We start from the raw sequence: 24,395 nt of genomic DNA, 5'->3' as shown, positions 1-24,395 counted from the left end.
AGAAGTTGAAGACGAAAACGTTCTTATTGCAACCTACGCGGATAACATCGCTAATGGACAGGAGTACAAACATAAGTGATGCAACCAGGGGCCTAAAGGAATATGTGACGGCCTTCGAGAAGTGGGCAACGGAATGGAATATCGGCATTAATTGCAGCAAATGTGCTTGCGTCACATTTACAAAAAGGCCTTTGAACTGCTCTGGAATTTCAATGCTCGGCTCCACACTTCGACACGAGACCTTCTACAAATACCTTGGGGTGATTTTGGACAGAGGACTAACGTTTCAAAGGCATACGACTATGATCAAGCAAGCAGTACTTTCAAAGGCTGCAAAAATGTCGTGACTCTTATCGCCGAGAAACAAACTCTCATTGGCAAATAAAGTTCGCCTGTATAAATCCATCTTGACCCCAATTTGGAAGTATGCGTTGCAAATATACGGAATTACGGCCAGAACTAATCTGAATAAAATAAGAGTTGCCCAAAGTAATGTAGTTAAATCACTATGTAACTCCCCCTGGTACATGAGAACCACAATATACAAAAAGATCTTAAAATTCCAAAGATAGGCGATGTATTGAGGACCCACCCCAACACCCTGGCGAGAAGGCTTATCCATCCCCCGAGAAAAAGAAGGTTGAAAAGATTCCACCCACATGATCTCCCATCGAGATTATTATAATTATTTGTTCATGGAAAAGAAATCATTTAAATATTGTTAGAATAACTTAATTTCTAAAGTAATGTATATATTGGTATGCCTATGCTGTAGAATTTTATGTAAAACCTGGTAAAGCTGCCACATAGGTAGCAGTAAACTTGTTTGATTCCAATTAATAAAAGATCAGAAAATTTCATAAAAGCTGTTTTGCGTATATATTTTGGAACCGCTTTCGGAACACTATAAAAATAATCGATAAAAGGAAAATGTGCCCATGTTATTTTTAATCATAAAGTATATACATCAGTCGCCACGCCATTATGTATCACAAGTGGATCAACGCGCCACCAACGGTGGTACGCGCCGTAATTGTGACACACTACTGGAAATGCAACTACACTCTCCACGCGAGGGCGGCTGGAAACAGGCTCTTAGTTAGGTCATGTCTCTGCTTAGAGTGCTGGCTAATCGTAGTTGGGCTGGAGCTGGAAAATCTCAAAAATTTCCACACCTCCGGGCCGGTCTAAGGTGTCATTCGACCCGTGCCGAAAGTCTGCCAGGCTGGGGGCCCGTGTAACAACTAGCCCAGTCGCCAACGGAGAGTCCGGGTAAGTGGCGTCCGCCCGGTCTAGTTAGCCTTACCCGGGTACTGCGGATCTCTGCCCGGGTGGACCGTTTATTTCTCTGCAACTCGTGGGTACTATGAACAATAGACTAAATGAACAATAGACCAAATAACTTCAAAATACTGCAGGCCTTGACTGCGGGAAATGTCGCAAGACAATTTGAGGACCGTCTCCTTGACGGAGAGCGGCCTACTTCGGTGGTAACACCAAAAAATGCTCCTAAACGAAGTGCGCCAACGGCACAAGCACGCCCAGTTGCGGGAGGGAAGAATGGGGCAGCCACACCGAGTCACTCGAATGTGGTCCAAGCCGGCCAAGCGGGACGGGCTTAAAACCCATTACCGCAACTTGGTCAGCCTGGGGCCCGGGATAACCTAACCGTAAGGGGCTGAGCGGGGCCAGAACGACCCGCCCTACCTTCAGGAGGGCAAGTCACCCGTAGAAGCTTTGTTACTGGCCAAGACCCCGCAGCCGCTAGAGCAAAAGCCCAACTCTGCTTCGAAGCGGGCAAACACCACCCTGACGCCTCCGACGGAAACGGCTAAGAGGCAGAAGGTGGAGAAGAGCAGGCCACTGACTGCTCCCTTCGATGGCCCAAGTACTTCAAGGGCTGCAAAGGCAACTGAGGTACGCAAGCCATCATATGCGGCCGTAACTGGGGCCAATAAAGTTGCGGTCATACCAGAGGGGTACCCGAAAGTCGTCCTCAGCAGGGAGAACCTCTCTACTGGAGGAGATAGTCCTCTCCGGTTGGGATTCTCCAATCAATTTTGGAGGAGTCCACTTCAGGGTGGGTCACCTGATAGTGGACTGCCGCAACGCAACCACTGCTGAGTGCCTGCAATTAGCAGCCGCCAGCCTCAGTAAGTGAAGCGGTGTGTCCCTGGAGGTAGAGATGGGCGACGAGTTGCCATCATCACACAACATCACCATCTTCTGCCCCAGGACAGGGGACAAAACAACAGAGTGGATCATGGAATTGATCAAGAAGCAGAATGACTTGAACACTGAGAACTGGCGTCCCATATCAAGGAAGTATGAGGGTTGTGGCTCGCTCCTTAGCCTTGCCATTGATGACAACTCATGCACCAAGATTATTTCTAGTGACCACAAGCTGAGTTTCAGGTTTGGAGACATCTCAGTTTGTGGTTTAAAGAAGGCCAAAGCGATCAAATCCGGCAAAAGACAGGTCGAGACTCCTCGAAATCCACCAGTCTCCGCGGAGAAGGAGAAGCCCAATAAGATCTCCGAATCCAGCGAGGATCTGGCCGATGATGAGGATCTAGATGCGACCATCACCGCTGTAGAAGATTTTAACTCGTGTCTTACTAACGCGTGTAGGGATAACTGCTCCCTTGGCCGAGCCAAGAGGGATACAGATGCTCCATGGTGGAACGACCAATTGGAGAAGTTACGGAAAGCGACCAGGCGTCTCTTTAACAACGCAAAAAGAGAAGGGCATGCCTACCGGAATAAACTGACTATGTATAACCATGAGATCAGGAAAGCCAAACGAAGGAACTATAGAACCTTCTGTGAGGCAATAGTAAACAAATGCGCAAGACTTCACATAGCAATCTCCAAAGGAGTGCCAGAATCAAATCAGGCACTACGAACGGAGGATAACTCATATACTATAGGAAGTAAGGAGAAACTTGAGCTACTACTGGCAACTCACTTTCCGGGAAGCACGCTTCAAACGGATGGGAATACACCGGTAACGGCACAAAGTAGACCGTGTGCTACTGATTGGGCCAAAGCAAAATCAATAGTAACAACGGAGAGATTAAGATGGGCAATTGGTACATTCCAGCCCTACAAATCTCTTGGTCCAGATGGCATTCAGCCAATCCTCCTACAACGAGCGCTAAATCAGCTCGCAGTGCCGATCAGGAAAATACTGATCAGCTTTAGGACACATACCTACTGCCTGGAGTATAGCCAAAGTGGTCTTCATTCCAAAAGCTGCAAAGAAATACATCACTGATCCGAAGTCGTTCAGACCCATCAGTTTGACATCGTTTTTGCTAAAAACGTTGGAAAAGCTAGTGGATGTCAGCATTAGAAGCACTCTGCTTGTAGAGCATCCGCTCCAACGGACGCAGCATGCCTACAAGGCTGGCAGATCAACTGATACTGCCCTATATCACCTGAAAAGCCTTATTGAGGATTCACCTTCTCATAAGGAAGTGGCGTTATGTGCCTTCTTAGACATACAGGGTGCATTCGACAATACCTCCCATGAGGCTGTCAACGCATACCTGGCAAGAAGAGGACTAGATGCAACAACCAGCAGATGGATCAAATCACTACTGGCATCTAGGCGAGACATGGTCACTATAGGAGGGCAGTCGTCCACAGTATCTACCACAAGGGGTTGCCCCCAAGGGGGTGTCCTCTCGCCTCTCTTGTAGAGCTTGCTGACGAGTTGCTGGACAGACTGACCCGCAGAGGTATACTTTGCCAAGGCTATGCTGACGATATTGTCATTATAGCCAGAGGTAAATATGAGGAAACACTCTGCGATATCATTCAAATGGGCCTCAACATGACCAGCGAATGTTGCAAGGAAGTAGGCCTGAGCCTAAATCCTAGCAAAACTGTTATTGTTCCTTTCACAAATAGGTACAAGCTACAGAGAATGAAGGCAATAACCCTGTCAGAATGTCGCATAGAGGCCAGCAAAGAAGTTAAGTATCTTGGGATAACCCTAGACTCCAAACTTAGCTTCAAAACTCATGTCTCCTTCGCGAATATAATCATAAAAGATCTTTGAGTCATGAAAGGGTAGTACAATAGATCATAATGGGTCGCAGTACACATAGAAACCCACTTAATAATATTATACACCAGTTTTTCGAAAATATATAGTTTCGCTTTTAATGTGATATATTATATGGATGCCAATGAAATCGTACTTTCTTTCTGTTTGATCATAAATTCCTCTAATTACAAACCAGTTTTTGACAACATGGAACTTTTTTATCATGTAGATGCCAAAGAAGTATTTTGTAAACTATAGATATCTCCGTATTACAGTGATCAACTGCGCTAGAATGACTTCCCGGTTGCGTTATGCAAGAAGATAGAATGTAGAAAAGATTGCTTATTCTTGGGCTCGGATTGATGGATATAGTATGGGAAATGGAGTTTCTTCCATTTCTATTTGTTGTGGTGATGATTTCATCTTATTTTAAATTCGCCATACAGCATCATGAATGGATTAAATGATCCATATCTTAAATATAAGTGCAACAAAATAAGAACAATCATTATAATGTTCATTAGTATGTAAAGTGTAATGTTGTTCTCTGAAATCATCTTTTTGTTATATTAAGTGGTGTGTATAGTGGTGTCAAATCTATTTCTGGTTTTAACAGATTTTCACTTAAAATTTTACTATGGATTTCTATTTTGCATTGCGTTACTCTTATCATTTTGTTTCCTTCTATTTTTGTTTTAATTTTGGCCATTTTGTTTAAGAATAGTTTGGGTTAAGTCCAGGTTACAATTGTGTTTCTATGAGAAACACAATTTTAATTTCTTTCATGAGAACTGGCTTTAAATTACAAATTGTTTTTAAGTGTTGCTGACACATTCATTGCTAATTTCTTTTCTTTCGGCATTATAAACTTTGTTTCCTTTCTAAATATATGATTGTGTGTCTGGTAAGGGATTATTTTAGTTGTGTTTATTAGCGAAAAGTGAATGGGTATGTGGAATATGATTGTTAATTGGTTATCATTATAGTTAATCCAAGTGGATGTTTTAATGTTTAAAATATTTTGGCTGTTTTCATCCTCAGTTGGTCATAGTTTAGTAACTTGGGGTTAAAAGGTCCGAGTCTAGAAAGCTGCATAGCCATTTCCAAATCTTCTGCGTATTCCTTAAGCTGTATTAGTTCGAATAAAAGAACTTTGCATTCCGTCATCTGTTAATAGCATAGCGTCGTTAAGTTCATGTCATTTTACTGAGCTATGGGCGTTGATCTCAAGTTTCTTCTGTATTTCTACTCGATCATTTTTATCTAGTGTGCCAAATAGATATTTAAAAACTGAGCCCACAATGTTAATAAGTCGATGTTGCAGGGTTATTCCGGCTAGTTCTCTTTTTTTTATTGTATTGTATAAAAATTTGACCTGTGGTGCATAGTAATCGATTCGTAGCCTTTGCTCAAAATAGTCAGCCAAGGTGTCTATTTCAGTTAAATTGATTCTCAAGCAATGATGTTTGAAGGAGGATGGTATCTAGACTGGCCTATCAGAAAAAAGGAGATATCCGTGGTTGTTGTCAATATTAATATGCATTTGTTGTTCATGAACCGCTGTGATCAGTATAAGCATTAATGTTATCAGTGCCAGGTGCCTATGAAATTGGATGTTGATTATGTATTTTTTGTTTTTTGAATTGTGGTTTGTAGTAGTGAGTAACTCTATATCTATTAGTGATTTTGTAATGGCCAGGGTCTGTCTAAATAAATGAATCGATGTCCACCACAAAATTTTCTGGGCAATGTTCAGGGTTATGAGATTTTTTTTTTATTTTGAATGGCACTTTGGTGTTTCTATGTTCTGTTTTAGCCAAATTGCATATGTTGCTTTCGTTTATTATATTCTGGGCAATGTTCAGGGTTATGAGATTTTTTTTTTATTTTGAATGGCACTTTGGTGTTTCTATGTTCTGTTTTAGCCAAATTGCATATGTTGCTTTTGTTTATTATATTCTGAACTAGGAGTTGGTTAATTGGAAAGAAGTGATTTTAAATAATTTTGTAATTTTCTAATACCTGGGTGTAAGAGTTTTTCATATGATTAAAGCGTGATTTCTTTGAATTCGGCGTATGAACCAACGTTCTTCAATTGCGAATTACTTTTGTGTAGGTCGTATAAATAATTTATCTGTGTGCTCTTGGAGTAACTTTAAAAGCTACATCGATTTGGTATTCGTTTAATCTAGCTCTCCATCTTTGTAACTTAGCATTCGGTTCCTTTATCCGGTAATTGGGTTCTCTAATTATCATGGCTTAAAGTCTTTTGAATGCTTCTATGTAGTCAAGATTTTGTTCATCTATCTTTGCTCCTTTTTTTAAACATTTGATCATTGGTTTTGCTATGTCTGCGAAATTTGGGATAAGTTTATGATAACAACCGCTTAATCCAAGAAAATCTCTGATCCCTTTTACTTTCTTTGGAATTGGATACGAATATATGGCTTTAACTTTAAGAGGGTTTTGCTTTATGCCATAGGGATTACAATGTGACCAAGAAAACTAGTTTCTTTTTTAATAATTCACATTTATCTAGCTGCAATCTTAAATTTGCTTCTGCAAAATAAAACTAATTGTATTGAATTTAAATGTTCGGTAAAGGATGCTGAAGAAATTATTATATCATCCAGATATACTAAACAGTGTTTGTTAAGCAACGGTCGAAGGATATTATACATACACCTTTGAAAAGGAGCGGGTGCATTCCTAAGGCCAAATGGCAAATGGAAGGTGTTCACGCCGGAAGGGCGCGGCAGTGCAGTGTTGAGCGGCAGTGTAAGCGGCCAATGCTTGTACTCAAAGCTCCTCCACGGCTCGCAAGCACCGCTGCTCGCGCTCTCCTTCTCTCCTCTCGCTCTCCTCCCTTCCCGCAAGGTATTCACCTCTCCGCGGTCCCGCGGTAGTTCCACTGTTAGTGTTAAGGTAGTCTTAATTTACAAGTGCGTGAATAAAGTACGAAAAATTGAAGTCAACCCCGGGTTTTTTAATTTCTGGAGGACTCAGCCGCAGCAGCCTAACAACAAACATTTCCGCCCTCTACAGTACATGGTCCTTCGAGCCGGATTAATCCTGATCCTGCCAGCGCTCCTTGCGGAAAAAATCAAGATAAGTACGGCTTTAAATCCTATTCCGTCTGTGGTCGCCATTTTCGTTTTTCCAACGGCGTTCATTCTTTCCGTCCATCCGTATCAAGTGAAAAGTGAAAATATATAAGTACATGCGCCCAGCCACCGTGATTACTCCTTTTTTCTAAGTGCATAAACAAGCACTTTGCCAATACCGGCCCCCTAATTCGTCTCACGGTGATCCGCTGGTATCCAAGCGCATATACATATATATATATATACACTGTCCAAAATTCACTATTATCGTCCGCTGCTAAACTGCTGTTTTTTTTGCCTCATTAAAATACACAAACCACAAATTTTGATTGTTTCTCGTCGGCAAATCCATACCACAAATAAAATTTATTCCAAGTGCCGACGCGGAAAAGGCGTTTTATTTTCCATCAATGTTTTTAATGATATTATATTAATAAGTAAATATATTATATAATATAATAAATAATATTAAGAACAAATTTTATGTCTAAACTCCAAATAATACGTACATATTCACATACACACAGTCGCGACTTACATAGACTTGCCAAGTGCAAGTTCTTTCGTCTCCTCTTTGTTCTTTATTGCCCTGACAAAAACCGGCGCATAGCGACGAGAGAATACCCTACAATCGAAATATAAAATAAAAAATTAAAAAAAAAAAAAAAAACTGACCCGATTATTTAATAATTATTTAAGCCAAATAGTAATTATTTTACAAGCTATTTCTGGCTCCTATTTCTGGTTCCTAAATTAAAATAATAAAATTGTCGCGATTTTTTTTCGTTGTGGTCCTAAATCCGGTAGCTATTTTTTTATAAATTCAATTTTATAGCTATTTTCTATATATTAGCTATTCTTTTTCGGGATTTCCAGTCGGTAGCGATTTTTATAAATCCTTGGCTATTATCCAGACTCCAGCTGGTAGCTATTTTTTAGCTATTTTTCCAGAAATTGCAATTCATAGTTTTTTTTTATAAATTTGAGCTACTGTTTTTTCTAGACTCCAATATAGCTATATCTTCTTGTGGACTTCACTCTAGCTGTTGCTTTTTTGTGAATCCTCCTAGCTATTTTTTCACACTGAATTTTAGCTATATGAAATCCGGTAGCTATTTTTTATAAATTCAAGTTTATAGCTATTTTCTATATATTAGCTATTCTTTTTCGGGATTTCCAGTCGGTAGCGATTTTTATAAATCCTTGGCTTTTATCCAGACTCCAGCTGGTAGCTATTTTTTTAGCTATTTTTTCAGAAATTGCAATAAACTGAATTTTAGCTATATTGTGCTTCATTTAAGCTTTTTCCAGTTGATTTAAGATCTATTGGGGCCTTATTTCACAAAAATTGGGATTTTTTTTTTCTTTCGTGCTCCAATCTCCAGATCCCAATTGCAACTTTCTCCCGAATTCCGACGGGATCTTTTGTCCATCCAGATTTGGGTGCCCTCTGTGTCTGGTTCCTTTTTAATTCCAAATTTTTTTTTTGCGGCGTGCAGGCCTTCTTGACTTCCTTCTCTTAGGGCATAGCTGAGCATGCCCCTAGAGACAAGAAAAAGACACCCGCATCTGGAAAAGAACAAAAGTTCAACCCGCAATCTCCGCTGTCCACTCGCGGTAAGCCAGCACCCAAGTCCGTTAGTCCCAGGGTCAAAACCGCGACTCCCACTCCGAAAGCAAAGTTTTTGCCATCGACCAGTTCGAAGACCACTCCTAGGTTGGTCATTTCCCGACCAGTGACGCGAGCGTCTAGTGAGTCTTCTCTATCGAGAAAATCCGAGAGTCCCTCCGCTGTCGGGACTGATTTCCTCCGCGTCACACGCTCTACCACAAGGAAAATGGCATCCTCTGAGCAGCCAACGCCCGCAAACGCAGCGTTGCATAAATTCATCGCCGTCAGCGATCGCGTAATCCTTTTCGAAGCGAAGATCAACACTCCTGATCAAGCCTCTCCGTCCCTACACACGTTACAAGTCCGTCTGCAACAGGTGCGAGCCTTATGGGACAAAGTGGAAAGAGAGTACGAAACATGCTCTGACCTAATGGCCCAAGAAGGATCCCTCGACACAGTGCCTATTCTCCAGGCCAAATATGACTACTGCTACTCAGTATACGAGTCATGTGCAGCACAAATTGGAGAAACAATCGACAGAGCAACGCCTCAAGTCGCGCAAGCACCCTCTCAGCCGCTAATTTCGTCCGGCTGCCGCTTACCTCCATGCGACACGGAAGTCTTCGATGGCGACTACCTCCGATGGCCCACTTTCCGGGACCTATTCACGGCAATTTACGTAAACAACCCCAGGTTGACTCCGGTCGAGAAGCTATTCCATCTCCTTACGAAAACAAGTGGCGAAGCAAAAGCCATCGTGGCGAAATCTCCTCTCACGAATGATGGTTTTGCTTCGGCGTGGGAGGCGCTGCGAGATCGGTTCCAAAACAAGCGACTTTTAGTCAACAGCCAGCTCAAGCTTCTTTTTAACTTGAGCTCAATTTCGCAAGAATCTGGTCATGCTCTAAAAGAGCTACAATCCACGATTCAGGGCTGTTTAACAGCACTAGCGCATTCCCAGGTGTCCACAGAAAACTGGGATTGTATCTTGGTTTTCCTTTGCGCGAGCAAACTGCCCAAGCAGACCCTGTCCCTATGGGAACAGTCGCTAACTGCCAAATCCGAGATCCCAGCTTGGGAAGAAATTAATGCCTTTCTGAGCGAAAGGTATCGGACATTGGAAGCCATCGAAGATATGAAACCGACTCAGGCAGTTCCAAAAAGGCTTCAATCCTTCGAGACAAAGGTCAGCACCAAACAGAAAGGGTGTGACTTATGTTATAAGGAGAACCATCCGGTAAGTTTGTGCCCGCGTTTTCTTCAAATGTCTGTTGACTCGCGATCCGGCTATATAAAAAAGAAGCAGCTATGTCTGAATTGTTTTGCCAGAGGTCACCAGCTACGTGACTGCACAAGCACACACAGCTGCTTTACATGTAAGGGCAGGCACCATACGCTGCTGCATCGCAGCCCCCCAAATTCCGAAAATGCGAGTTCCTCAACCTCGCCCCCTACACAGCAACTTCCGAGACCCTCTAGCAGAAATGCATCGGCAAGCACCTCAGCGGTGCAAACTTTTTTCGCGTCCGGCACTTCAGCCGTCCTACTGAGCACAGCGATGATTGACGTGTGCCATTTGGGGACGAACTACCGAGCCCGAGCCTTAATCGACTCGGGATCCGAGGCGACGTTCATTTCAGAACGCCTGTTCAACCTCATCAAGTTGCCATTCCGCAACACCCAGACCCAAGTCTCCGGGTTAAATCTTTCGGTCTCCGCGAAATCCTCGAAGCTGTGTCACTTCGGGATTCGCTCTCCTACTAAGCCAGGTCTACAGTTAGACACTGAAGCGTACGTCCTTCCGGAGCTCTCAGGCAAACTGCCCTCCTATCCGATCCCTCGGAATTCTTTGAAGGACCTGCCCGCACTCCGCTGGGCAGATCCTACCTTTCTTGAGAGCTCTCAAATTGATGTACTGATCGGGGCTGACATTCTACCATCCATAATGATGGATGGCACCCGACAAAATATTTGCGGCTCGCTCCTGGGCCAAGAAACTATTTTCGGGTGGGTGCTAACGGGGCCGATTTCCAAGGGTAAGCCGAAACGGGTCGCATCCTTCACGACCCAGGTGCACCAAACAGGCGACCCTGATTCGCTCGACACGCTTCTCAGCAAGTTCTGGGAGGTGGAGGATCTACCAGTAAAGATGGTAAAAGAGTCGGACTCCTATTGTGAAAGGAACTTCCTCCAAACAACAACAAAAGACGCAAGCGGGAGGTACGTGGTGACGCTTCCGTTCCGGGATCCCGAGAATACCGGATCCGATTTAGGATATTCAAGGTCCATTGCGTTAGCTCAGTTTCTTAGAAACGAAAATCGTTTAAAAAGACTTTCCCTTAAAAGAGCAATATGACAGCGTGATCCAGGAGTACCTGGATCTGGGTCATATGAAAGAAGTTCCGCCGACTCACGATTCTCCCTCGTATCATCTTCCTCATCACGCGGTAGTTAAGCCCGAAAGCACCACTACAAAGCTTCGCGTTGTATTCAACGCTTCAAGTCCGTCGGCAAATGGGACCAGCTTAAATGATATCCTTCATGCTGGTCCAGTCCTACAATCCGATCTAACGATCCAGGTCCTGAAATGGCGTTATTTTCAATACGTCTTCAGTGCAGACATTACGAAAATGTACCGTCAGATCTGGGTCGATCCAAAACATACCCCGTTTCAAAGAATTCTGTTCCGAAACAAGGAAGGAGATATCCGAGACTTTGAACTAAAAACAGTTACCTTCGGGGTCAACTGCGCCCCCTTCCTCGCCATTCGAGTATTGCAACAGCTGGCAGAGAATGTCCAAGTGCCATTTCCAAATGCCAGCCGCATCATCCAGCAGCACATGTACGTCGACGACGTTCTGGCAGGGGCGAATTCCGTAAACGAAGCCCAAAGTTCAATTCGAGAGTTGCAAGCAGCCCTAAGTGCCTCCGGGTTTCCGCTAAGAAAGTGGACCTCGAACAACAAAAGCGTCCTTAAAGACGTCCCGGCCGAACACCTCCTTCATAGCGAGTTCCTCGACATCGATGCCGAAAGCACGCCCAAGACGCTCGGTATTCGGTGGAGGGCAAAGTCCGACAAATTCTATTTCGTTCCCCCCGACATAGTTGTGGAACCCTCCTATACAAAGCGAGAAGTTTTGTCCCAAATCGCTAGGTTGTTCGATCCTGCCGGGTGGCTCGCGCCGTTCATAATCCGTTCAAAAATGTTCATGCAGGAGATTTGGTTGCAAAACTTAGGCTGGGACGATAAGCTTCCCACTGAAATGAGTCAGCGGTGGCAATCGTTTTTAGATGAGTATTCCGACCTCAACCAGATCCGGGTTCCGAGATGGATCTGGTACCAGCCTGAGGTAATCATAGAGCACCACGGTTTCTGTAACGCGTCTCAGAGAGCCTATGGAGCGGCTATATACATCCGCGTCGAGATGGGGCAAAAGATCCTGACTCGCCTGCTTACAGCCAAAACACGAGTGGCCCCGGTAAAAACCGTCTCCCTTCCTCGGCTAGAGCTCTGTGGTGCCGTGCTGTTAAACCAAATGGTGACAGCAATCCTTCCGCACATGCCCTCCGCCAGTTCAGATATCCGCTGCTGGACAGATTCCACAATCGTCTTAGCCTGGCTACGAAAGCCTGCGTGCAACTGGACCACATTTGTGGCCAACAGAGTTGCCAAGATCACGCAGGCGACGCCAGTCGACTGTTGGGCACACGTTCGCTCAGAACAAAACTCCGCCGATCTAGCCAGTCGAGGCGTATCCCTACATGAATTGGCAGAAAACCATCTCTGGTGGCACGGACCAGAGTGGCTGCAAGGGCCACGAGAGCTATGGCCAGCACAAAGCGACACTCTTCCAGTGACAGAGCTAGAGCAGCGCGCGGTCAAAGTGCATTTTGTCAAGGCCCCGTCCATCGACTTTCTCGAACGTTTCTCCAAATTGGACAAGGCCCTGCGAGTTCTGGTCTATGTTCAACGCTTCCTTAAACGCTGCCGCAAAGGATCGTTCTTGCCCAGTTCACGACCTACAAGTGAAGAGATCCGAGAGGCAGAACGAACTCTGACCTCCATTGCGCAGCGCAGAGCATATGGCCAAGAGCTTCAGCATCTGACCGAGAAAAGGCCTCTTCCAGTGTCAAGTCCTTTGGTGAATTTGTTCCCGTTCATTGACCAACACGGCCTTTTAAGGGCGTGCGGCCGTCTCACTGCATCCAAAACCCTGCAATATGATGAACGTCATCCGATTCTTCTCCCCTATGACTGTAGACTGTCGCGCCTCATCGTCCAATTTACTCACCAGATTACTCTTCATGGCGGTAGTCAATTGATCGTACGCCTGATCCGAACAAAGTATTGGATTCCTAAAATCAAGAATCTGGTGAAGGCTGTGGTCAATCCGTCTAAGATTTGCACGATTTACAAGAAGAGACTCCAAACACAGCTGATGGGCGACTTCCCGACAGATAGAGTCTCCTTCTCGAGGGCGTTCACCTACACGGGTATCGACTATGCCGGCCCTTTCGAAATAAAAAATTATACAGGGAGAGCGTGTCTCATAACGAAGGGATATGTTTGTGTGCTTTTCCACGAAGGCTATCCATTTGGAACCCACTTCCGATCTAACAACCGAGAAATTTCTAGCGGCCTTTGCTCGTTTCGTAGCGAGGCGCGGTTGTCCTCAGCGGGTCCATTCGGATAATGGTAAAACCTTTGTGGGGGCGGCAACTTTGATTTCCAGGGACTTTCTCCAAGCTATCAAAGAGTCCGTGACTGATGCATATAGCCATCAGGGACTCGTATGGCGGTTCATCCCACCAGGGGCTCCACATATGGGGGGTTTGTGGGAAGCAGGGGTGAAAAGCTTCAAAACCCTGTTCCTTAAATCGACGTCAGTCCGCAAATATGCATTTGAGGAGCTGGCGACGCTTCTCGCTAAGATTGAGGCTTGCCTCAACTCTAGACCCCTCTCCCCTATGTCCGAAGATCCCTCAGATTTGCTGGCCCTCACACCAGGCCATTTCCTTATTGGAGGGCCGTTGCTTTCCACGGCGGAACCCGAGATAAAGGGCGAAGCCAAGTCGATAATAAATCGATGGCAACACCTCAAGGCACAACATCAGCAGTTTAGTGCACGGTGGAAAGAGGAGTATCTCAAAGAACTCCATAAACGAAGCAAATGGCAATTTCCGACCAGGAACCTACAAGCCGACGATATGGTAGTTGTCAGTTATGGAATGTTCACGCCGGAAGGGCGCGGCAGTGCAGTGTTGAGCGGCAGTGTAAGCGGCCAATGCTTGTACTCAAAGCTCCTCCACGGCTCGCAAGCACCGCTGCTCGCGCTCTCCTTCTCTCCTCTCGCTCTCCTCCCTTCCCGCAAGGTATTCACCTCTCCGCGGTCCCGCGGTAGTTCCACTGTTAGTGTTAAGGTAGTCTTAATTTACAAGTGCGTGAATAAAGTACGAAAAGTTGAAGTCAACCCCGGGTTTTTTAATTTCTGGAGGACTCAGCCGCAGCAGCCTAACAACAAACATCTCCGCCCTCTACAGTACAGAAGGTATTCGTAATGACTGCTTTTGGTGGAAAACGCAGTTTTGGATATTGATTCTGGGTCCATTTATATTTGATGAAATCCTTTTGCCAGATCAATAGATGTAAAATATTGGCATTTTCTTAATTTACCAAGGATTTCGTCCATGTTTGGTTTTGGATATCTGTCAGGGATAGTTATTTCATTGAGTTTTTTATAATCAATTACTATTCTAGACTTGATTTCACCAGAAGCATCAGTGTTTTGGGTAATGCCCAAGTATGACTATTGTATGGTGAATTACTTTCCCTAATTAATCCCTGATTTAGCATTTCGTCTACCTGCTTTTCGACTTTGCAGTCGTACTCAACCACAAAACAAATTGGTACATGTTTCGGGACATTTTGGTACAGAACATGGAAATAAATATCTCTCTAAAGACAAACAACGAACTGGACTCTGCAGTAGCATATTTTCCTACTTGTTGTTTTTCTTTAGACAACATCATTTATGCCGCAACGCAATCGACACCATCTATAAAAATGATCACATTAAGGAAAACTCCCGCTTTTATTAGACACAAAATCAGACAAAAGCGTTAACTTAGGAGGATATGGCAAAGGACTGGGCATCCAGAAGATAAAAACAAACTTAATAGAGCAACAGACGAGCTCAAGAGAACTCTCAGGGAAGACAAAGATAACGGGCTTCAATACTACCTTAGCAAACTTGGAACTTCCTTATCTACAAACTATTCCCTGTGGAAAGCGACCAAAAAATTGTCGAACTCAACTATACACAAGCCACCACCTATAAAAGAAACAACAGCACATGGGCGAAATCAAACAAAGAATAAGCCGACACTCTTGCTAAACACTTTAAAACATCATTTACCAATGACATAGACAAAGACAATGCTGAGCTTCCAAGACAAATCATAAACTTAAATTGTTTAATAAAACTATAACAAAGGCAGAAATTAAATTTCACATAAAACAAATTAAAAACAAGAAAGCCCCCGGATATGATTTAATCGGAGGAAAAACTCTTAAAGAACTACCGGACGCTATAATCACCTATATAGAAACTTGTTTAACGGAATCCTTCAATTGCAGTACTTTTCCATAACTTGGAAGGTAGGCCAAATTAAAGCAATATTTCAGATATGTCTATATTAAGTACGACAATGAATGCTCAGATATTATGCCAGTGTCAGCGGGTGTTCCCCAAGGTAGTGTGCTTATACTTGATTTATACCTCCGATATTCCAACGCCAACTACCCCTGGACCAATGATTGCGACGTTCGCAAAGACAAAATAAAGACAAAACTCAACAAGTAATATACACAAAACGACAACCAAAAAACTTCGCAATAAAAAACAATGACAATCAAATATTATTACATCCATATGCCAAGTACCTTGGACTAACTATTGACTCAAAACTAACATGGAAACATTCTAAATAAACGACATGAAATAAAAAACAAATTTCGACAACTTAACTGACAATACAAGGCGGTAATAAAACCAATATGGACGTATGCCAGTAAATCCCACTTACATCTAATTCAGCGAACGCAATCGAAAATGCTCTGAATAATCACAAAAACCGAATGGTACTTTAGAAACGAAAATATCCATAATGATTTAAACACAGAAAAAGTCAATGAAACTATTAAAAAAACCGGCAGCAAAAAAAACACAAATCAACTACTTTGCCACCAAAACTCGAACTTGAGACAAATACCGATGACAGAGTTGGAACCAAGAAGATTAAAACGCAGAACTCCAACGGAATTAAATTATTAAATTATTAATGTATTAGCGTATCTTTGCACTGGGAAGGACCGCTACTTTTCTTTTTTCACATCTAGTCAACCAATTACTTATTGATATTTTTTAAAAACAGATTGTAATTTAAAGGAAAATAAAAAAAAAGGTTTCATGCGTTTGAGTAAGAGGGTATTTTTTGAATAAACTGGGGAGTTATGTGTTGTATTTAGTACGTTTTTAATGGTATTTGTAAATATTATTTTGTCTTCCTCATATTGAATATTTTTAAATTTATTTATTAAACCTTTCAACTTTAAATTTTTCTCCTAGTTAGATGATCTAATCGAAACTGTAAAAAATCTATTTTTTAATTGATTCCTGATTTGAGTATTAAATTGGTTCTACAGTCTTTTGGATATAAAAATTTCGGTTTCTTTTCGATTCTAAAGTAATTAATTTGTGTGTTTTATCAAAAAGGGTAACTGTATGCAGAGGGTTGTTGTAGTTGAGGGCATGTATTTTCTCTATAATGTGCTGTTTGACGATTTTGGGTTTTGTTGGGATGCACTAGAGGCTGAATGGTACCATATTTTGATCTTCAAAACGGAGAGAGATATTTAGTTTCTGTTTTTTGTATTGGGGCCACTGGTCCATGTCTTATATGATACCAATTGCGTGGCAACGCCCCTTATATTTTTTTAAGATGGTAACTCCTAAACGGAAAAAGATATTTAGATTATTTTTTCGTATTTTCGTATATATACATTTGCCCATATCTTTCTTTTTATTTGCAACCTCGAAGTACGCGGGAAAAATGTTTTTTGTTAGCTCCATAATTGCGATGTATTGTTGCTTTGTTAAATGTTTATCCAAAATAAGGGAAAGCACGACAGGCTGGTTTATTAATGTGCGCAGGATTTTGGCCTTCTCAGGGCAGATAGCCAATATGTTTAATACATATGCTGAGTCTGATTTACCACCCTTACGCGCACTCGCTGATTGAATTAATAATTTAATATTACCTGCTGTCGATTTCATCAAACTTGAAGCATTTCTTCTATGAGTTTTTCCACTCGATAATTTATAAGACATTGATGGCCGTCCTTTCAATCTACGATCGGTGATCGACTTAATGCTATAAACGGTCTCCCATTTAAGCCAATCTGTGTACTTTCTTTCAAATAGCTTCAGATTTCTTTTGCGAGCTGTCCACTTTTGCGACAATCTACAGCAAAAGTTATGGCAATGTTTTTTTAAGCTGTCTGATACTGAATCAGCTAGTCCACTATTGTATTCTCTTTTGCACGTTTATTCGCTGCAGAGCACTAAATTTTAAACATTTGAGAACCTAAAATTGCGATCTATAAAGGTTAATTACAAAAAAAAAGTGCGCAAAAGTGCACCTTAAAATTACATTCAAATGAATAAGAATTAATTAGAATGATTTAACAAAAATTACTTTTTTACAAATTAGCAGTGGCATAAGTATATGGACAAATTATTTAAATGTTATAAATTGAAAAAAAAGTCAACAAAAAAATTATGACAAATTAATAAAAAATATACCCTCCCTTAGCGTCTATCACCTTTTGAAGACGTTTTGGTACAGACTGTACCAAGGTGTGGATATAATCTATTGAAATATCCTTCCATAAGGTTTGAATTTCCAAAATCGTTTCTTCGCGACTTCTAGATAAGCTTGCACGCCTTTTTCTTTTTAAATATGACCAGAGGTTTTCTATTATGTTGTGGTCAGGACTTTGAGGTGGTCAATCCAATGTGTTTACGCCAACATCTTTCAGAAACTTCGTAATCAGTTTGGCCTTATGACAGGAAGCATTATCCTGCTGGAGTATGAAGGACTCTCCAATCAATTTATCACCAGAGGGGAATGCATGATTATTAAGGATATCTAAATATTTTCTTTGATTCATGGTTCCATCAACAGGAACCAAATCTCCCAAGCCAGTGAAGGCTACGCATCCCCAAAACATAACAGACCCTCCTGAATGAATTACTCTCTGACATACTGGTGCCACTTTTTTCCGATATTGCTTCGGTAATCTAACAAAAATTTTTTTTTTTTTGAGCAGTGAAACTCAAAAGAATTTTCATCGCTCCACAAAACATTGTTCCAGAATGATGCAGGCTGACCAACATATTTTTTGGCAAAGTCGAGGCGCTTTAACTCATTTCCTGGAGTTATTAGTGGTATAACTTTGCTAAAATATGTTCCAAAATCGGCTTCCATAAGAAGTCTGCGAACTTTTTTTTCACTGATATCGATTTCTGCTCCTTCTTTTAGTTCTTGGGCAACCGATCGGGGAGTTTTTAGAACATACTGCTTAAACATCAGTAAAATATACTCATCGTCCTTTTGAGTTGTTTTACGTGGTCGGCCACTACGCGCAACGTTTTTGGTTTTGTGATTTTTTTTTATTTTTTTATTTGGTAATACACCTTTGGCCGTGGAATTTTGTATAAATCAATGATGTTTTGTACCGAAATACCAGAGTTATACTTAATTATTATTACATTTTTTATAAATTCGCTCAGTTCCTTTGTTTTACCCATGTTTAACAAATTTATGAATAAAATAAAAATAAAATAAAAAAAAAAATAAAAAAGGTAGTAACACGTTATCAAGAACAAATGTTCAAATGATCTAAAAAAGTCAAAAATTTGATATTCTTCGAACAACAGATCAATGTGAACTAATTAAATGTGATGTCTAAATACTTTTGCCACCGCCCAAATCGTTGTCTGTCTAGCTTTTTTATCAGCAGAAGGAAAATTAAAAACGTAAAAAGCAAAACATACCTCTCGCGTGTAACTGTAATGACACTCTTTGTTTTATCATCAATAGTTTACTTATTAATTTCACTGTACTACGAAAAACATAGCCCGGCTGTCTAAATATGTGTTTAGACATAAGTAGGCAAACTATACATATGGTCTATTTATGGGCTGCAATAAACATGTCACGGGGCAGCATAAGTGGAAAAACTACAGATAAGTACGATTGCAGCAGACTGCGGCGTCTTACAAGCGCTGCATTATATAATTAGATGATAAGAACCTATGTAAGAATGAATAAAAGGCTGCCCTCGCAGCAGCGAGTCAGTTAGATTCAAACACCCGAATTGAACTCAATAAGTGTACGCACAAGTGTATAGTGTGTACACCGGCAGTTGCAAGCTTATGGTGTCTAAATACTTATGCCCACTAGTGTATATATTATGGTGAAGATAGGTGAAGATCATGTTTAAATCTCTAGTTTTACATTAGTTTTTGTTTCAACTAATACACCTTCAGCTAATACACCTATTTACAACACTCAACTACAGAGACAACCACGAGAAATTCAACAATTCAAAATAACAAACACATAGTTTGTATAAGAATAATATTCTAGTGTCTTTGGTACCAATTTCTTGAATAATTGGTTGTGGGTTCCATGTATTGGTTGGGTCTAAAATAATTATCTGCATCTGCAGTGTATAGGTTGCATAAAAATTAGGTTGGAAGGGTTGAGAATATTGTGGGTAACTTGTTCGATGTTCTGATTAAGACTTAAGGTTTTATTACGCTTTTCTGGATTTTTATTTAATTCAAAATTAATATGTTCTTCATAAATTTCCTAATTTTGTGCAACAGTAATTATAGATCTTAAGTCTGTAATATCATGATGAGCTAAAATAGTAAATAATTTTAAATGTAGTTTTCTAATCAGAATTTTAGTAGAATCTTTAGAGTGAATATAAAAAGAAAATCCGGTTGGTTACCTTCCAGGTGTAATTTCGTAACCAAAAATTGACGTCGTCTTTCCGGTTATTTGCAGAAAGCTGTTAGATTTAATTTATAAGGTGTCTTCCTGAAGTTCTCCAGTAGTTTGCAGTTCGGTGTTTGGGGCTTAAATTCTGAGATTAGTCTGGATTTGAGGGTTGGCCAATCTTCGATGTTCGGGAGTCCCAAAGATCGTGTTACTTGTCCGTCCAAGTTCCTTTCGACGGCTACAAGTTGAATCCTCTGTTGTCGCCCATCATTGGTTTGGTAGAGTGAAATTACGTAGTCTACTTTGCTGACGAAGGTGTGGAGGGTTTCTGGATCACCCTTGAAGGACATGATGTCTTTTAGCTGCCGACGGCCTTCAGAGAGGGTGTTGTCGCTTAGCGTAACAATTTGGGGTGCGGGAATAATTGGTGCCATTCTAATTTTCTATTTATTTATTATATTTTTTGTTTGTTTTTGTTTATAAAGGATTGTAGGGTACAATTAATATTTGAAAGCGTAAAGGGTAACATCTAGCTCATATCTTATGCATGTTCGCAAATATTACCCATAGAGCTCATCTCTTCGTCGCTCATCTACCCTCTCGTTCACACAAGTTGTTCAGTCGGGACCAAAAAGTCGAACGAAAGTCAATGTTAACCGCGAGGAAACGAAGTTATCATACCATATCCCCGTTACTTTTTGTCCTTGCACTTCCCACGTAAATTCCTGGAAGCGAGCATAGCCACGCAGGCAATTTACAAACGGCGCTGGCTCACTTGATTTTCGCCCGCCTCAGCGATCAGACAGATGTACGTGTATTGTAAAGTAAAAAGTATTACAACGTGTAACTCAACAAATAAAAAGGTATAAGAGCAGCGCTAGTGATATAACCTTGGAAATCGTCGATGTGTATGAGGCAACCACGTGCTTCTTGTGACGGACTACCACGCCCCTGATGGCGGCTGTAACTACGCCCACTACCGCTCACAGCCACGACGGATTACATTAGCGCCAAGTTGATCTAAAGGAGTCGTCCGGAACGCAAGCTGTCCGTGGCCTGGGCTGCGTTGGGCCTGGCCAAACGGATCCAACGGCGCGTGAAGAGAAATCGTTCTTTTTTTTCACACGGGTCCCACGGCCACACCTCCCGCCAAACCGACCGGGACCGCGACCGTGTATCGTACGGCTCGATTCGTGAGAAGATAGTCGCGTTATAGAAAATAGAACAGAGACGAGGAAATGAACATAATGTTAAATAATAAATAAATATTGTGTTAGTAGGATCTAATTATGTACTAAAAAAGTTAAAATTGATTGCTTTAGGAGCGGCAGAGAGTCAAGATTACAGATAGGTAATAGATAATAGATAGATAGATTACAGATAATAGGATAGAATTACAGATAGGATAGTCTATAATAGTCAGAACATAATACTCTGTAAGGGTCATGCAACTCATAGATAGATCTACAATGATTTAGGATATGGGATATATAGTTTCTAGTGAATCTACTTGGAACGGTGAAGTTAAGCCGACTAATCAAGTCGGGACTCTCAACATCTTCCAAGAGAATCGATCTAGTGAACCTGCAACAACCCTTTTTGCACGCGGGTGAGATGCCCTAAACCTAGCTTAATGAAGCCCAAGCGATCCACCTGCCTCGCAAAGCATAGGGTATGCGAATTAGAGAGCTGTGAGGAGTACGAGAGACGTCATTGCCACCCGCGAAACAGGTTAAGTTGACAGGCGGATCCACTGGAATTTTGAGCTGAGATGACTGCGATTGGCAGCCACAAATAATTGCAGTTCAGTAATTGTAGTATTAATTTAGATTTTCATATTTTTTTTATTGTTAATTATTATATATATATAACAATAAATTCACTATTAAATTTAAAGTCAAAAAAATTGAAGAAATTAAAGTTGCCTCACTAATGCTGAAAATACGTCTCGATAGGTGAATACCCTATCTCGTGACAAAGAATATCGTCGTATCAGATATGTTATAGCACCATATACCTTCATACCTCGTACGAACTGTCTTAATTTCATCCTAAAGGAACCAAGAACTGCTTCGATGGGTCCAACGAACGCAACGATGGATAAACATCTTAATTAAAGGATTAACCTGAGTTAACATTGTGAATGATATGATGTAGAAGTGAATTTTTGAGTGCTAAAACACATCGAGTATCGACGCGATAACTGTCGAGCGTATTTTCGGTTTGGTTTTGAATTGCTTTTATTTTGATAAAATTTGAAATGAACAAATAGTTTTCTTTGAATAAGCTTATATTTTCATATTTTGATATTATTCTATTTGATCTAAGAACGTAGCTGTTAATTAAATTCACTATTAAATTTAAAGTAAAAAAAATTGAAGAAATTAAAGCTAAGTTAATTAGAGAAATAAATCGGAAAGAATGAAGTCAACTTGTAACGTATGAAATATTTTCCTTATTAATGTTAGGGTATAGCTAAGGTAGAAAAATCCCACGCCATCAGCATAGCGCAGAGCATCGCTAGAAGTGCACGACCTCTACATGCAGCATACCGAGTGGCATCCTGAAATCCTTTCAGGCGATGTTGAACGCTACAGGTTTTCAGAGTGTACCAAGAGTTTTTAGGGTATAATCTCTTTAAATTTCAAAACTAATATTTAAAATTTTGCAAATTGCAAAAATTGTGTTTTGTTCTAGTTTTATTTTATTTTAACTTGTTTTAACTTCTTGTTGTTTTTATTTCGAATAATAATTCACTTCTGTTTGTATTGTCCATTTTAACTTATTTCACTTATTATAGTTCTTATTTCAAATATTTATTCACTTATGTTTGTATCGTTTAAATGTTATTGGACTTATTGGATTGTTTAATTTTCTTTTTTTATTTCCACTGTTTTTTTTTTTTTTTTTTTTTTTGTAAATTGTATTAATTGGAATTAAACAAGTTACTGCTACCTATGTGGCAGCTTTACCAGGTTTTACATAAAATTTTACAGCATAGGCATACCAATATATACATTACTTATACATTACTTTACAAATTAAGTTATTCTAACAATGTTTAATTTATTTCCTTTCCATGAACAAATAATTATAATAATCTCGATGGGAGATCATGTGGGTGGAATCTTTTCAACCTTCTTTTTCTCGGGGGATGGATAAGCCTTCTCGCCAGGGTGTTGGGGTGGGTCCTCAATACATCGCCTATCTTTGGAATTTTAAGATCTTTTTGTATATTGTGGTTCTCATGTACCAGGGGGAGTTACATAGTGATTTAACTACATTACTTTGGGCAACTCTTATTTTATTCAGATTAGTTCTGGCCGTAATTCCGTATATTTGCAACGCATACTTCCAAATTGGGGTCAAGATGGATTTATACAGGCGAACTTTATTTGCCAATGAGAGTTTGTTTCTCGGCGATAAGAGTCACGACATTTTTGCAGCCTTTGAAAGTACTGCTTGCTTGATCATAGTCGTATGCCTTTGAAACGTTAGTCCTCTGTCCAAAATCACCCCGAGGTATTTGTAGAAGGTCTCGTGTCGAAGTGTGGAGCCGAGCATTGAAATTCCAGAGCAGTTTGTAAATGTGACGCAAGCACATTTGCTGCAATTAATGCAGATTCCATTCCGTTGCCCACTTCTCGAAGGCCGTCACATATTCCTGTAGGCCCCTGGTTGCATCCGCGTAGGTTGCAATAAGAACGTTTTCGTTTTCAACTTCTGTACAGCACCAGGAATCCGGCATATCAGAAGTATACAGCGAATAAAGAGTCGGGCCTAAAACACTGCCTTGGGGTACGCCTGCTGAGATTGTACGCGTAGACGATTTGTCGCCATCGAAAACCACACTGAACTGTCTGTTCGATAGAAAGCTTTTGATAAGAAGAAATAGCTGTGGCGTCAAAATGGTCTTAAGCTTACTTAGAAGACCATCATGCCAAACTCTATCAAAGGCTTGTTGTATATCCATGAATACAGCTGTTGTATACATCTTGTCCTCCATTGCCTCCAGAGCAAAGTTTGTCAATCGGTGTAGCTGTTCTGGAGTGCCATGACTTTTTCGGAAACCGAACTGCCACATTGGAATAGCTTGACTCACGCTTGGAAGTTTGAGGATGCGTTCTAGTATTACCCTTTCTAACATTTTCCCTAGCGCGGGTAGAAGACTAATGGGCCTATATGCATCTACTTCAGTGGGTTGCTTTCCAGGAATCATGGTTATGATTGCTGATTTCCATTTGCTTGGAAAGTGTCCCAGCCTTAGAGCGCTATTGAACAATAGGACTAAGAAAAGTACAGCTTTGATGGGAAGGAGTTTGAGCATCCTGTTATCTAGGAGGTCCTCACCAGGCGATTTTTTAGGTTTGAGCTTTTTGGTCTGCGTTACTACCTCTTCCAAAGTAACAGGGTTTGTGGGAAGGGCCATTTGAAAAGGTTGGTCCAAGAGTGTTTGCACCCTGTTGGTGCCGGTGTTCTGCCGGAGTAAGATTCAATGGCTTAAATCTATCCTCTAAGCTGCTTGCAAAGATATCGGCCTTCTCCTGACTGG

General features: G+C 41.2%; 1 protein-coding gene across 1 annotated transcript; it reads left to right on the top strand.

Annotated features, from left to right (window-relative positions):
* The first annotated feature begins 2,185 nt into the window (after window positions 1-2,185).
* On the top strand, window positions 2,186-21,947 carry LOC123327126. The gene is made up of 4 exons (XM_044922622.1): window positions 2,186-2,720; window positions 11,117-11,217; window positions 11,350-13,264; window positions 21,901-21,947. Exons 1-4 carry the CDS (start codon window positions 2,186-2,188, stop codon window positions 21,945-21,947), a joined length of 2,598 nt encoding a protein of 865 aa, XP_044778557.1.
* The last annotated feature ends 2,448 nt before the right edge of the window (window positions 21,948-24,395 follow it).

Source organism: Drosophila simulans, chromosome 2L (genome assembly GCF_016746395.2).
Source record: "Drosophila simulans strain w501 chromosome 2L, Prin_Dsim_3.1, whole genome shotgun sequence".
Taxonomy (NCBI): Eukaryota; Metazoa; Arthropoda; class Insecta; order Diptera; family Drosophilidae; genus Drosophila; species Drosophila simulans.
The sequence above is the reverse complement of the archived record's forward strand: the minus strand, read 5'-3'. Positions and strand labels throughout refer to the sequence as shown.